The following is a 12,335-nucleotide window of genomic DNA, read 5'->3' on the forward strand; positions in this document are numbered from 1 at the left end:
TCTTGTAGAGTAGTTTAATTTTGCCCTGTTAGAGGCAGAAGTTAATTTTAGCGGTAACAAGGAATCTGGCTGGCACATGGCAAAATCCTCAGTTCCATGGGTTCAAGTTTATCTCTTTTTGAGTAATTGAAACCTGGCAAATGGCGCTGTTTTTGCTGTCACAATGTATTTTCTAAGTTTGTTATAGATTTTCTCTATATTTCCAGGTAACTTGATTACCTGAGACTGTTACTATATGGTTTTCTTTTAATATTATCAGCATAAATCCCAGGTTTCAAGCAAATTTGGCAATCTTGGTTGAATACCATCTGTTTTCTGGTGCTCGCCTGTGATGTGAGTCGGTGTTAACAGTGGCAATGTATTTGGCTTGAGCTTAGCACTAATTTTGATGTGTGCTCTCTTAAGTGGAATTATCCCTTGTAGAGTGCAGCTGGTTCTCAAACCACATGCAACAGAGCAGATACTAGGTAGTTACATACTGGGAAAACACCTAAGCAGCCAGGGAGTCATTCTTTGACACAGTCCAATGTGCAAAAGAATGTGGTGGATTAAATCTGTTCATATGGAAGACTCGGCATATTCTTTATTGTAAAGTTTGCTGGGGGTTTCATTATACTGCATGACATCTCTGCTGATAAGTGGGATTTTTAAGATACTACAAATTTGAGAGGAGCCACAGCTGCCTCTTACAGCATAAGGCAAATTTCAATAGCTTTAAGAAAAACCCAAAACCAAACCAACAACCAAACTTTTTTTGTTCGTTTCATTTACCTGCTGCTTTTTGCTTGTGCAACAGACACAGGTATCTGTGCTTTTTCCTTTTAAACATGTCTATAATGAAATGCTAACATGCCACCTAAAGGAGATTGAAGTGCTTGCAAATTTTGTTAGTTGCAGGGATGCTTCTGGTTATTATATTTTCCAGATTTTCAGCACAAAGCTAAAATATTTTTTCCTCATCTCTGTCTTTCAACAGAACTTTCTGCAGAAGCCAAAGCAGCATTACTTGAATTTGAAGAGAGAGAAAGGCAGCTTAAACAGGGACGGTATGGCTCAAGGAGAGGAGGGCGAAGAGGAGGCTCAGTTATGTGCCATGGAATGGGAGAACAAAGGAGAGACAATGATAGGGGAAGAATGAAGGATCACAGGCCTGCACTGCTGCCAAACCAGCCATCAACAATGGTACCTTTAATCCTTAGTATTCTTTGAAAATACTTTCAGGAAATTAGAGAAATACATTATAAATAGTGAATCTTTTTTTTTTTTTTTTCTCTTTCAGAGTAGTGTTAGGCAGGATGGGCTTTTGTAATGTGATTGTAAAGAGTGTTTTTAGTCCTGCTACCAGCCTCAACTTGAGGAACCTCAAAGCCTTCAAATAAAATGTGTTTTTCAACTCATACAATATAATTAGGCTTACTTACTGGTTTGCATAAAGATGGAGGAGAAAGTTGGTTACTCGGACAAGTCCTCTACATGCAGCATGAGCACATGTTCAGTCCCACATTATTAAAAGTAATTAAATGTAAAAATACAATTCTGTAAAATACTTACTGGGTTTTGTCAAACGTATTTTTGCTGATACTTCTAAAATAAAAAAAATCTATTTATATACCTGCCATGATACTGCGGAGGCAAAACCCTAAGAAGGTGTTCACACTAGATAAATTAGTATCTTGGAATTCAGATGAAAGGTAGCCTCTTTGCTCTTTTTCCACTCTGTGATTTGAATCACAATCTAAATGATGCTACTTTTTCCACCCAAAAACCCCAAACAAACCACAAGCGTGTGATCAAGAGGTAGGCCACACTTACCTTTGTTAACTGGCATAAAACATACTGGAAGCTGAGATTGTAGAACAAAGCCTGTATATGTCTTTGCAGTACAAGGTCATCTGTATTAAACAAAGGGGATTTTTTTCCAACAGCGTAACTCTAGGTGCTGATCGCTAGCAGGAGTCGGTGGATATTTCAGCGGTTGAGAGCCCTGCAGTAGACTATGTCATGCTTTTAAAACAGTGGTGTCCTACTTCTGTATTGCTGCAGTCTTTGCTAGCTATTTTGATCATAAATGTAAACATTTTTGCACACACCACAGTGAGTGCCCATACTCTGTAGCTACTTTGCTCTGGGTATATGGCTGCTGAAAAAAGTCACATACTTGTTACTAAAAGGCCTGTTTGGGACTCTTTGCACTACTGTTTATAAGTTACTGATCCTACTGACTAGGACTGATATCTAGTATCAGTGAGTTTAGAAGCAAAGAATGTTTCTGAACATAATCACTTTTTTAATTATAACTGATTTTGTCAATTATATTTGAGAGTGTTCAGTTGCAAGATGCTTTCTTTTATGTTAAGAAACGTACCTTGAAAGGTATCTGTCAAGTATTATTTTCTTCAAGTAGTATGGATAGATGGGCTGCACTGATACCTTAAGAATCTAGCTAAATCTGTGTTTTGATTTGTGTTGCTACTCTTAGGCCTATTTTCTCAGAGAGGCTCTTCTGCACATGACGTAGATGTTAATGGACTTGTTTTGGTACTAGGGTTCAGATTTCTAGTCATCATCACACATACCTTACTGCAGTTGATGACAGTTTCCAGTAATACATTCAGGACTCTAACACATGAAACTAGACAGTTTCACTGTTAAAAATAAGTGGATGGTTGTCTTCATTTCCTGTGTGCTTCCTTACTCTTTGCCATCCTCTCCTTCACATTAATGTCTTCAATTGTCCCTGTGCTGATGGTTCTTAACAGTTCCAGTTGATGATATGGGACAGAAGTTTTTCTGTTCATATTTGGCCAGTGGTGTCTTGGTTTTGTGCTGGTTTATGCTAGGATATTGTAACTTTAAAGCCTATTGACTTTATTCTTTTGTCTGACTTTAGACGCATTCACAGAGGTTAATTCCAACACACCAGCAACCTGTTAGGAGTCTGTTCCAGCAGCAGCAACAGCAGCACCACCACCAACAGCAACAGCAGCAGCAGCAGCAACAACAGCAACAGCAGCAGCAGCAGCAGCAACAGTTACAATCTCTGCTTCCTTTACAGCATCAGCATCATTCTTCTCCTCCTCCAGGGCTACATATGCCCCCTCAGATAGAAACGCCTAGAATAATGATGACTCCACCTCCAGTGACACCTCAGCAACCGAAGAACATACACATAAATCCACATTTCAAGGGGACAGTAGTGACACCTGTACAAGGTGAGCTTTCTGAACACCTTCCCAGTCATGCAAGTGTGAGTCATCATCTTCTATGCCAGAGATGCAGCAGTTTGTTTATCACTTCATGGAAATGTGCTTCAGGCTGGTATTTTTTCCTTAAGCTTGAAACAAATGTTTTGCCTGAAGTAAGACATAATGTTGTTGGACTGTGGCCAGCTGAAATAGGAAAGTCTTTTCACTTCTTTATCATCTTTGTTACTCTACTGTAAAGCCTGCAAAGCACAGTAAAAATGGAAACTGAAAAGAGGTTGTGCTTTTTAAAAGTAGTGAATGTCAGTTTTCAAACCGGGTAAGTACTGCATTCACAGAATGCCCACCCACCTATTTCAGTGAGAATACACCAAAGCACTCCTTGCACTGTAAACGCTCTGTGAAAAGTACCAGCTGCTGTCCTTGCTTACCAAGATACATACCCTTCTCCTTTCAGTGGCACATTTGTGATTGTTGGATTTGTAGCCTGCAAGTACATTTTTTCCATAACTTAACACAAGCAGTCTTTGGGCTACACTTTTTAGGGCATTTCTTAGCAGAGCTGTTAACATTACTTAGGAAGTGTTTAATCCCTAAGAGGGAAAAAGAGACACCTGCATAGCTCTGATTCTGTTGAGACGAGACAAAGTGAAGAAATACTTAGTATTTATGCAGATTCACCATTAGATTTTCTGTATTCTTCCCCCTTTCGAATCAGCAGAACTCCAAGCCAGTACTATCTTTGCTTCATTTATTTGACCAGTGAAAAGTAGGAATTTGGAAGGATAGGATATTGCCAGTTTATAGAGATCTTTTAGGCTTATCGCAGATGGCTTCATAGTAGCTGTATTGGAGAGATTATTTTGCTTTTCCTTGTCTAATGAAATCAGTGCTTTCCACTAAATTATGCATTGGGACAGATTATATGGAAGCAGTCCAAAAGGTCCTTTAGTCTCGGATTTATGCCTTCTGTGCATTTTCCTATCATTTCCAAAGCAACAGTTACTATTCTGTGAAAGGCAAAAATTGGCTAGATGCCTGTCCTCTCTTCCTGTGAAACAGTCAACAAATTGTCTGTAGGAGTATCCTCCTAATGCCAGCAGTGGCTGCTGAGGATTTTTGCTTTTGCCTAACATCAAAAGTATGCCAGTGTATCATCTTTCTTTTGTCCGAGGTATTTTTCTTTTCACATTATCAGGTGGCTTCAGGCTTGTTTCAGCCTTACTACTGCATCTGTGGCATTGTGGGTATTCTAAGGCCCTTGCCTGATCTTCAGTAGTCTGTTCTTCTGTCTTTACTTGCAGATCCTGATTTTAATAAAGTTGTGTACCACCTGCATGTTAGAAGGTCTTAATTATTGGATGAATAATGCAGCCCTAGAGAATAAGTGATCCGTTTTTGAAGACCTGTATTTCAGTGAGAAAGATCTTTGCTATGGGTTTTGATGGCAACTAGTACACACGAGATACCTTTGTGCTGTACATTTTACTGAAGGAATCCTTGGCAAGACTGTTGAATATTTCTGCTAATAGGTGTGCAGCATCCTATTAAGTGCAATCTTTTAAATCACTGTAGAATTTTAATCTTCTTGATCAGAAAGCATGTATAGGAAGCTGAATTTTCTGCAGTGACTGACAGTGGCCGTCTCAGTCTTTTAGTCTGCAGCAGGACAGTTATGTTACATGAAAATATACGTTTGCACACCTTAAGAAAATGTGTAGGAAATCACTAGTCTTCTTCAGGGAAGATGAGCATAATTCTAAAATCTTCAGTGGCAGTTGTCACTGCAGGCAAATGGTAGACAGAAGTTTCAGTGTAGGGAGGGCTGTTATAAACTTCCTCTTAAAAAGTTATCCTCAGTTTAATCCTTCTGCATGCGGGCCCAGTTGACAGAGACTGGTAGTGGACAGCGTTAGGATGCATTTCTCATGCAGCATCATTTATTTCAGGGTAATGGCAGGTATGAAAGATCAGATGGACTTCATGTTCTTGATGATGTCTTGCCCCTTCTTGGCTGAATATATTTCCAGATACATGAGGGGTTTTACCCATGGGAGAATACAGTCGGATAGGTGCAAAGTTTATTGGGATTCTGTTGTTGAAAATGTGATGCCTGGAAGCTAAAAATGCCATGTCTGGAAGTACCTGATATGCACACTTAGGTTCTGGTAATTTTAATGGTGTGCTGTCATGTTTTAGTGTAGACTAGCATTTTTTCCTCTCTAATTTTCTGGCATGATTAAGCTCAGATACTTCTAATTGTCAGCACCAGGAACACTTTTTCAAACTGTAAATCATAGACATATACTTTCTCAACATCTTTTCTGTTTGAGTTAGTCTTGAAATCCATGGAGTGTATCAGTGTTTTCTAAAATAGACTTAAACTTCTTGTAAATTATGAATTTTTCATGTGAGTAAAAGAGCATGTGTAAAGGCTGTAGTACCAGCTACTGCAGCCTGAAAGGGAGTTGAAGCACTCTTGAGGAATCCTATCATTTGCTTGTTCTTTCAATGTTTCCAAGGCAAATCTCTTCTAGTGGCCACCATCTCCCTGCCTGGCCTTTGAATCTTGGTTCAAAAAAAATAGTTACTTTCAGCTTGTTTTGAACAAATTTCTACTTTTACCAAACTTTTCTACTTTTAGAACAGATTTCTATTTTTAGTTTTTGAAGCTTCATAAATGATTAAGAAGGACTCAGTGTATCAACCCCTCCCTAGAACAGTTATGTGAGCCTTTGTGCATACCTGTTGCAGTTACTGTTCAGTTGGCATTCAGTTGTCTTTTGTGATGTTTGAATCCCATGTCCTTTAGTGGCTTGCTTGTCAAATAGTTTTCTCTTTGTGTCCTATTCCCTAAATTAGTTTTGAGCTACAGTTAGTAATTCTTGGCTGAATGCATCTCCAATGCTTTGAGTATGATCAGTTTACAAATACTGGAAGACTGTATGTAGATACACTATGAAATACTAATTCAACCTGTGATAATAAGTATTGATTTTTTTTTCCCCTTCATGTTTATACCACAAACAACTATTTCAAGGTTACTGTGGTGCTGCCAAAATTGACATGAACTAATGAGCACTATATGGCTCAGTAGATCAGTATGCCATTTACCTTTTCAAAACTGTTTGGTATCTTGGGAAAAATAGCATTATATTTCTCCTAAATAATTAATATGGGAATTGCTTCTTCATCTTTTGAAGTATAGCATTGGCATTTAGAGCCAAAAGCAATTAAGTCTCCTTAAAATAGTGTCTAACAAAATACTGTGCATTATTTTTGAAACATACTTTTAAAACCTATGGAAGATTTGTCATCAGGAAAATGAATGCCTGCCTGATACTGCTGCTTCAGCAAGTGTCCAAGCATCCAAAGGGCACGTTTGAACTACTATCTTTCATGAGTATTAAATTCATTTCCTTAAAATATATAAATATATCTCTCTATGCTACTGCCAGAGGCAGGATACTGAAATAGTTGCAAGTACCATGCTCAGTTGACATTCCTCTAGATTTCTGACCTCCAGCAATTTTTCTCAGTGCCTCTCTGACCTGAGCTATTTTCATCCTAGGTCTGTCAAGAGCACCCTGTCAATTTTTTCCAAGTGGCTATGGCTATTGAGTATGGACAGATGTTCATTAGAAGCCAAGATGAGACTGTTTGACTAATTTTCTTGTGTAACATGATACAAAGTTTGTGCGCAGTCCTTTGGTGCTGAAAGACTTGTGCAATTAGTTTATCCCATCAGTCCCTGAACTAGTAAACCACAAGTACTTAACAAAAGTGGACAGAAGCTAGACAATGGGCGTGGACTAAAAATAGCCACTAATGCATTAGTTCTTGTGCCTCAGTTGCCAAGGAAAAAGAGATTTTTGAGGCATCTTGGCAAACTCCTGTGTTGGGCAATGTACTGAACTTTTCCCTTAAACTAGCTACTTTTCTTAACATGTTTCCTGTTCTGGAGTGGCATACAGTAGTTGTTTACAAAGTTGATGTTTAACCCTGTGTGGGAAAGATTTTCCTGTCACTTTCAGAAGTGCTAAAAACAAACTGAGGAAAAATAACCTTACTAAAAGTATTTTAGTAAATATGTAGGCACATTTGGTGCTGTTGAAATGCTGTATTTAACAGCATTTCACTTCTCTAGACCTTTGGTGTAACATTGAAACGTGTATTTTTAACTACTTTGACAACTTGAAGAAATAAAAAAGCACATTGGAAGATGAGAGATCTGTCAATACACTTTGTACTGGCAATTCAAATGTAGATTCAGTCCCCAGGGTGATCCAGCTGTAGGTTCTCTGTGCACTATGTCATAACCTTAAGTGAATGTTTGGGGAGATATTTTTTTGTGACTAGCCTTCTAAAATGCAATTGTATGGACAAGTCATCCATGTTAATCTCCCTGAAATACTAATTTTTGAGGTTGTTTTTCAGGAAGAGGGTCTCCTAATTCTTGGTGTCTCTTTATGAACTAGCAGTCTTTAATCTGAGATCAGCAGTTCTGTGGTTACATGAACTGTGATCCCAGTTGCATGTACTATTACAGTGGCAGGGCCAGATGAAGTAGTTTTTGCTAGCTGTTAATTGCCACTGCATCCCTCATTTTACCTTCCTATGAACAATGATTTATACCAGATAGTCTCTCATGCCTGTGCTTGCTGTGGGAGGTTGGTGGTGACACTGGGAGATACCTCGGAAATCTTGAGGGGCGTGAAGTTGAGAAGGCAAATTAATCATGTATCCTTCTGTCTGAAACATGAAATTATCGTTAGAGTCTCTGTCAGCTTTGTCTAAGAGATGTCTTTGGCTGAATAAGTATTCTAGTTTTCCTTCCTGCAACAAGGAGCAATTTAATTCTGGAAAATGCAGAATTAAATTATGCAAATTAACAAGGAGAATCCTAATTGCCCTGTTGCATGTTGCAGGGGAGGGAATGGTTGCTTAAAGTTAATTGTAAGAACTGTGACTTGTCAGGGTAAGTGTAGCAGATTTTAATCATGGCTTCTTATTGCAACTGACTTTGGAAATAACAGCAACAACTGTTAGGTAAAACAAATGGTGTTAAAAGGTGCTTCTTGTTTCAGTGCCCTTGCTGCCAGTTCCAGCCCAGCCACGACCTGCTGTAGGACCCCAGAGATTTCCTGTGAGTAGCAGCTGTTTCTTCTTCTCTGATATGGATAAGCATACATTTGCAAGGAAATATTAATATAGCAAATAAAAGCGGTTCTAGTGAAATATAATTTTAAGGATTTGTAAATATTGACAATACACTCTGCAGTTCAAAATGTTTGTTAAAAGCTTAAGGTCAATGGATTTTTGAGAGCAGAATTAATTCTGTTTAACTGTAAAATTGTTGAACTACTCTCTCCAGTGGGAGAGGCATGAATGCGTCTTGTCTTAAGGAATATTGGCTTCGTTTTATTACTTGACTCTTTATGTGAAAATGGAATCCTTATTTTATTTGATATAATAAAAGGCTAATAATCCCTAAGCTTAAAAAGCAGTAATATACATTTATTGTAAAAATCAGCAGTCATTTTTATTGTCTCTTCAGGCATTTTAATGCCCTCATGTTTTTTTACATAAAAATGGGAATGGCGTTGCATGACCTTGCTTTCTCTTATGTTTCTGACTTCTAAAACAAACAAGGGACTAAGCTGCTTCAGTGGGCTGATTTCACTTGGTAATTTTTTTTAGCTCTGTAGATGGTGCTAGACCTTTTCTTGCCATTTCAGCTTTCTTGGCCTGAATTTTTAGGTTGGGGGGTTTGCAGAGTATCAAAATAAGCAAAAGAAAAAAATAGTTTGTGCAGTATCACCTTAAATATTCAAAGACCCATATATTGTGTTTCCCAACTACATAAAGCACACAAAAATTACCCTCTGTTAACGTGTGCAGTGTTAAAGGCGGAAAGTAGATGTTTGCGAGCATCTGTGTAGTATTACACGGTAAATTACTTCGATAGAGATCAGATGTATTTGAAAGAAGCAGGTTTCAGAAACCTGTGACTTTTGATTGCCATGTTGCATACCTGTTTTTTTTATGACACTGAGTATATTTTGTACAGGACATCTAGGTGAAGAATTGTGATGTCTTTATTTTGTATAGTAACTGAGTTTTTGCCATGTTTCCTTTGGGAAGTGTAAAATGATGAAACATTAAAACCACAGTTACATTTGGGAAATTCATGTTATATAATTTTATCGTCAGAATTTAACCATAGATATTTTCGTGTTTAAAGATACTGTGGTTTTCAGAAGAAATTATTTTCTTCAGCAGCCTTTAGTATTATGTGGAGACCTTATTAGCATTTTGAAAGTAATTTTGATTGGTTTTTATGCAAATGAGTGTCTTGCATTTGTTTTCCTTTAACACTAAGTTGCATTGCCAATAAACACAATTTGGGATAGAAAAGAAATTGGGGGACAAGAACTATCTGTAAAGGCATTGTGACTGACATCTTTGAAGTGTGTTTACAGCAATGTAGAAAAATTGGATTTTTTTTTTTTTTTTAAATTGACTGTGAAATGAGATTTTAATTATGTTCACTTTTGGGTTTGCAAGTTGAGAAGTACTGTAAACCTTGCTAATCTAGTGTGCAACAGTGTTAAAAAGGGAATCAAATTGACTGAATATTTTTGGTAGGACTCACTCTTTTTGCCTGAAGGAAAATAGTTGACTGCTTGCTGCCTTTTCATGTGAGCAGCGCACTAGGAGAGAGTGAATCAGTGTAATTCTTTTCCAATGAAGAGGAGAAGGGCTATCTTAAGTAAGAAGATTCAGTATAGGGATTTGCTTGACCTGAGTTTGGTTTTTTGGGGGGGTTTGGGTGGGTGTTTTTGTTTGTTTTTTTTTGTTTGCTTGGTTTTTTTGTTTGTGTGGTTTTTTTTTTTAATTATTTACCCTAATTCAGCTGGTAGCCTCCTGTATGACCCTGAGAAAGTTACTTAATCTTTCCATGGCTCACGAGTTATGAAATGGGTACTTCCCTTAGGAAGTACTTTATAAATTTTGCATAGGTTATCAGTCATATTAGGATTAGGAATTAAGTGTCACTGTGTACATATCTCATGTTTGTTTTATTAAATGTAGTATGTTAGCTCTTGAGCTGAAGACAAATTTGCTTTCTGAGGAATGTTTTATCGCAGAACTACCTTTTTTGCTCTGTTACATGTCAGATGCCTTTGTGCTATTATAATGCACTTGTTTATGTATAAACGTTGACTCATAGCAATGCTTAAGACAACTTTGACAAGCCATTTGAAAAGATCAAAGAAGTATTCCAGACTGTAGTTCACTCATCCTTTTGCTGATTGTAGGAAGAATCTCTGGATATGTAATAACTTGAATTTGCTCTTGGTTTTAGGATTGCCTAATCACAGGATAATATTGAATTGCAGTTTCTGATTGCTTAGTTTCCAAAAAAAACCACTTTGGGGTTAGAATTAAAAGTTTGTAGCCTGCTTTCCCCTTTAACTTCGAGCTGGATGGTTTATTTTGATTGAATGTGGCAGAGTTGGAAATATTAAAGGTAATAAACATCTTGCAGGGGAGAGACCTAAAAGTGACTAGTGCCCTAACTGAAGAAAGAAATGCCTCTTAAGTTCCTATCTTACCTAGCAGAGAAACTTCTCAACACAGAGAGCCTATGTGTGCTCTGAACATGGGAAGAACTTCTATCAGAGCTAATCAATTGCAAGTCATAAATCCATTGGAAACCAGGTATTATTAATTTGGGGCTAATCAAGAGACTTGTAACCACGTAATGATTAATTTCTTACAACCTTCTGCAGAAGGATGTAATTGAGGAGGTGGGGAAAGTTGTAATGAACATGTTAGCATATTGGTATGAGTTCTAAATCATAGGAAATAATGTAGTATTAAATCAGGGTAATGTTGATCAGGATTGAACCTGCTTTGAGTTGGGACTGATTAAACTTGCTTCACTTTGAATCTAAATTTTAATATTTCAGGATAGGGCTCATTGTTAAGCTATTTCTTATTTTAGAGCTTAACTCCTGAAATGTTTAGAGAGGAATTACTAGAAAGGACACAATGGGATAAATCTGTATTCCCTACTTAGAGTTATTTTAACATTTACAATAATCTTGAAACAAATGAGGAAGCTTTCTCTGTTACTCATAAGCGTTCAAAGGTGACTTATGTGAGTGATGTTTGAGAGATATGTTCAGCCAACTAAAACTGAGTAAGTGGTGAATCTGAGCATGTTACAGCTGAGAAATGTGGTGAACCTGTGGTAACTCAGAATTAGATTAGAGTTCTGTGAAGGCTTCTATGCTTGTCTGAATTGCACAGTTCTCTTTAGGTGGCTGTGGTTGATAGTAATCCAATCTTCAAGCGTAGTCAATGCTAATATTTTTTGAGGTATTTGAATTAATGCGGAGCTGTGCAAGTGCCAAGCACGTGTTTTCTTTAAATTGTTTAAAGAACAGATTAAGCTAGCCTCTGTCAGAGTCCTTCTGAAGGTCTTGCTTTATCATCTACCTTTGCTTTAAAGTGGTTAAGATGTCTTTTTCCAAGATCCTGTCTTAGTGTCACAGTTGGAATTTCACAAATAACAGTCTGCTATGGGGACTGATCCATTTCAAGGAAGGTGATGGAATAGTTTATTCAGAGACTATGTGTATGTATGAGTCTCCTGAACTTTTTGCATGTTTTCTGACCACATTAGTAATTCCTGCAGATGCCTGTCTGCAGGAGCCTGTGGTTTTTCTTGTTACACAAGAGGGACAGTTGTGGTTCCTGTCCTCCAGTGTTTGTTATCTTGGCTAATTTTTCTTTTAACTCCTGTTAAGAGAGTAGTTTAAAAGTTCTGTGAAGAAAGGTGGGGTAAAACAAGGGAAGAAGAAAATCAGTAGAAAATGTAAAAGGTGTTTCTAAACAATTACATGTAAGCTGCTGCTAATCAACTGTTACAGAGGCCAGATCATTACTAAATACAAAAGTGGGAGCTGTTGATGGTCCACGTCTTTTCATCCCTTATGTGAGTCCACAGCACATTCTGTGCCTGAAATATTTCAGCATTTGCCTGAAGAAATATTTGTAAAGACCTTTTACTTCAGACATCATTAAATTAATGAACACTGAAGTAATAACTGTGTGGCATGT

At 37.5% G+C, this 12,335-nt stretch overlaps 1 protein-coding gene across 6 annotated transcripts in view; it reads left to right on the forward strand.

The window, feature by feature from the left end:
- RBM33 (RNA binding motif protein 33) overlaps positions 1-12,335 on the forward strand; it is a 104,343-nt gene that overhangs the window by 34,959 nt on the left and 57,049 nt on the right. For 5 of the 6 annotated variants that reach the window (XM_062621465.1, XM_062621466.1, XM_062621468.1 and 2 more), the window contains exons 8-10: positions 977-1,182; positions 2,891-3,212; positions 8,291-8,349. In XM_062621465.1, the coding sequence (XP_062477449.1) occupies positions 977-1,182; positions 2,891-3,212; positions 8,291-8,349 (587 nt within the window). The remainder of the gene's footprint in view (positions 1-976; positions 1,183-2,890; positions 3,213-8,290; positions 8,350-12,335) is intronic. The other variant, XM_062621467.1, reaches the window with a different exon arrangement.

The sequence above is a fragment of the Pezoporus occidentalis genome, unplaced genomic scaffold (assembly GCF_034315485.1).
Source record: "Pezoporus occidentalis ecotype Australia unplaced genomic scaffold, CSIRO_AGI_Poc_V1 ctg23, whole genome shotgun sequence".
Classification (NCBI taxonomy): Eukaryota; Metazoa; Chordata; class Aves; order Psittaciformes; family Psittacidae; genus Pezoporus; species Pezoporus occidentalis.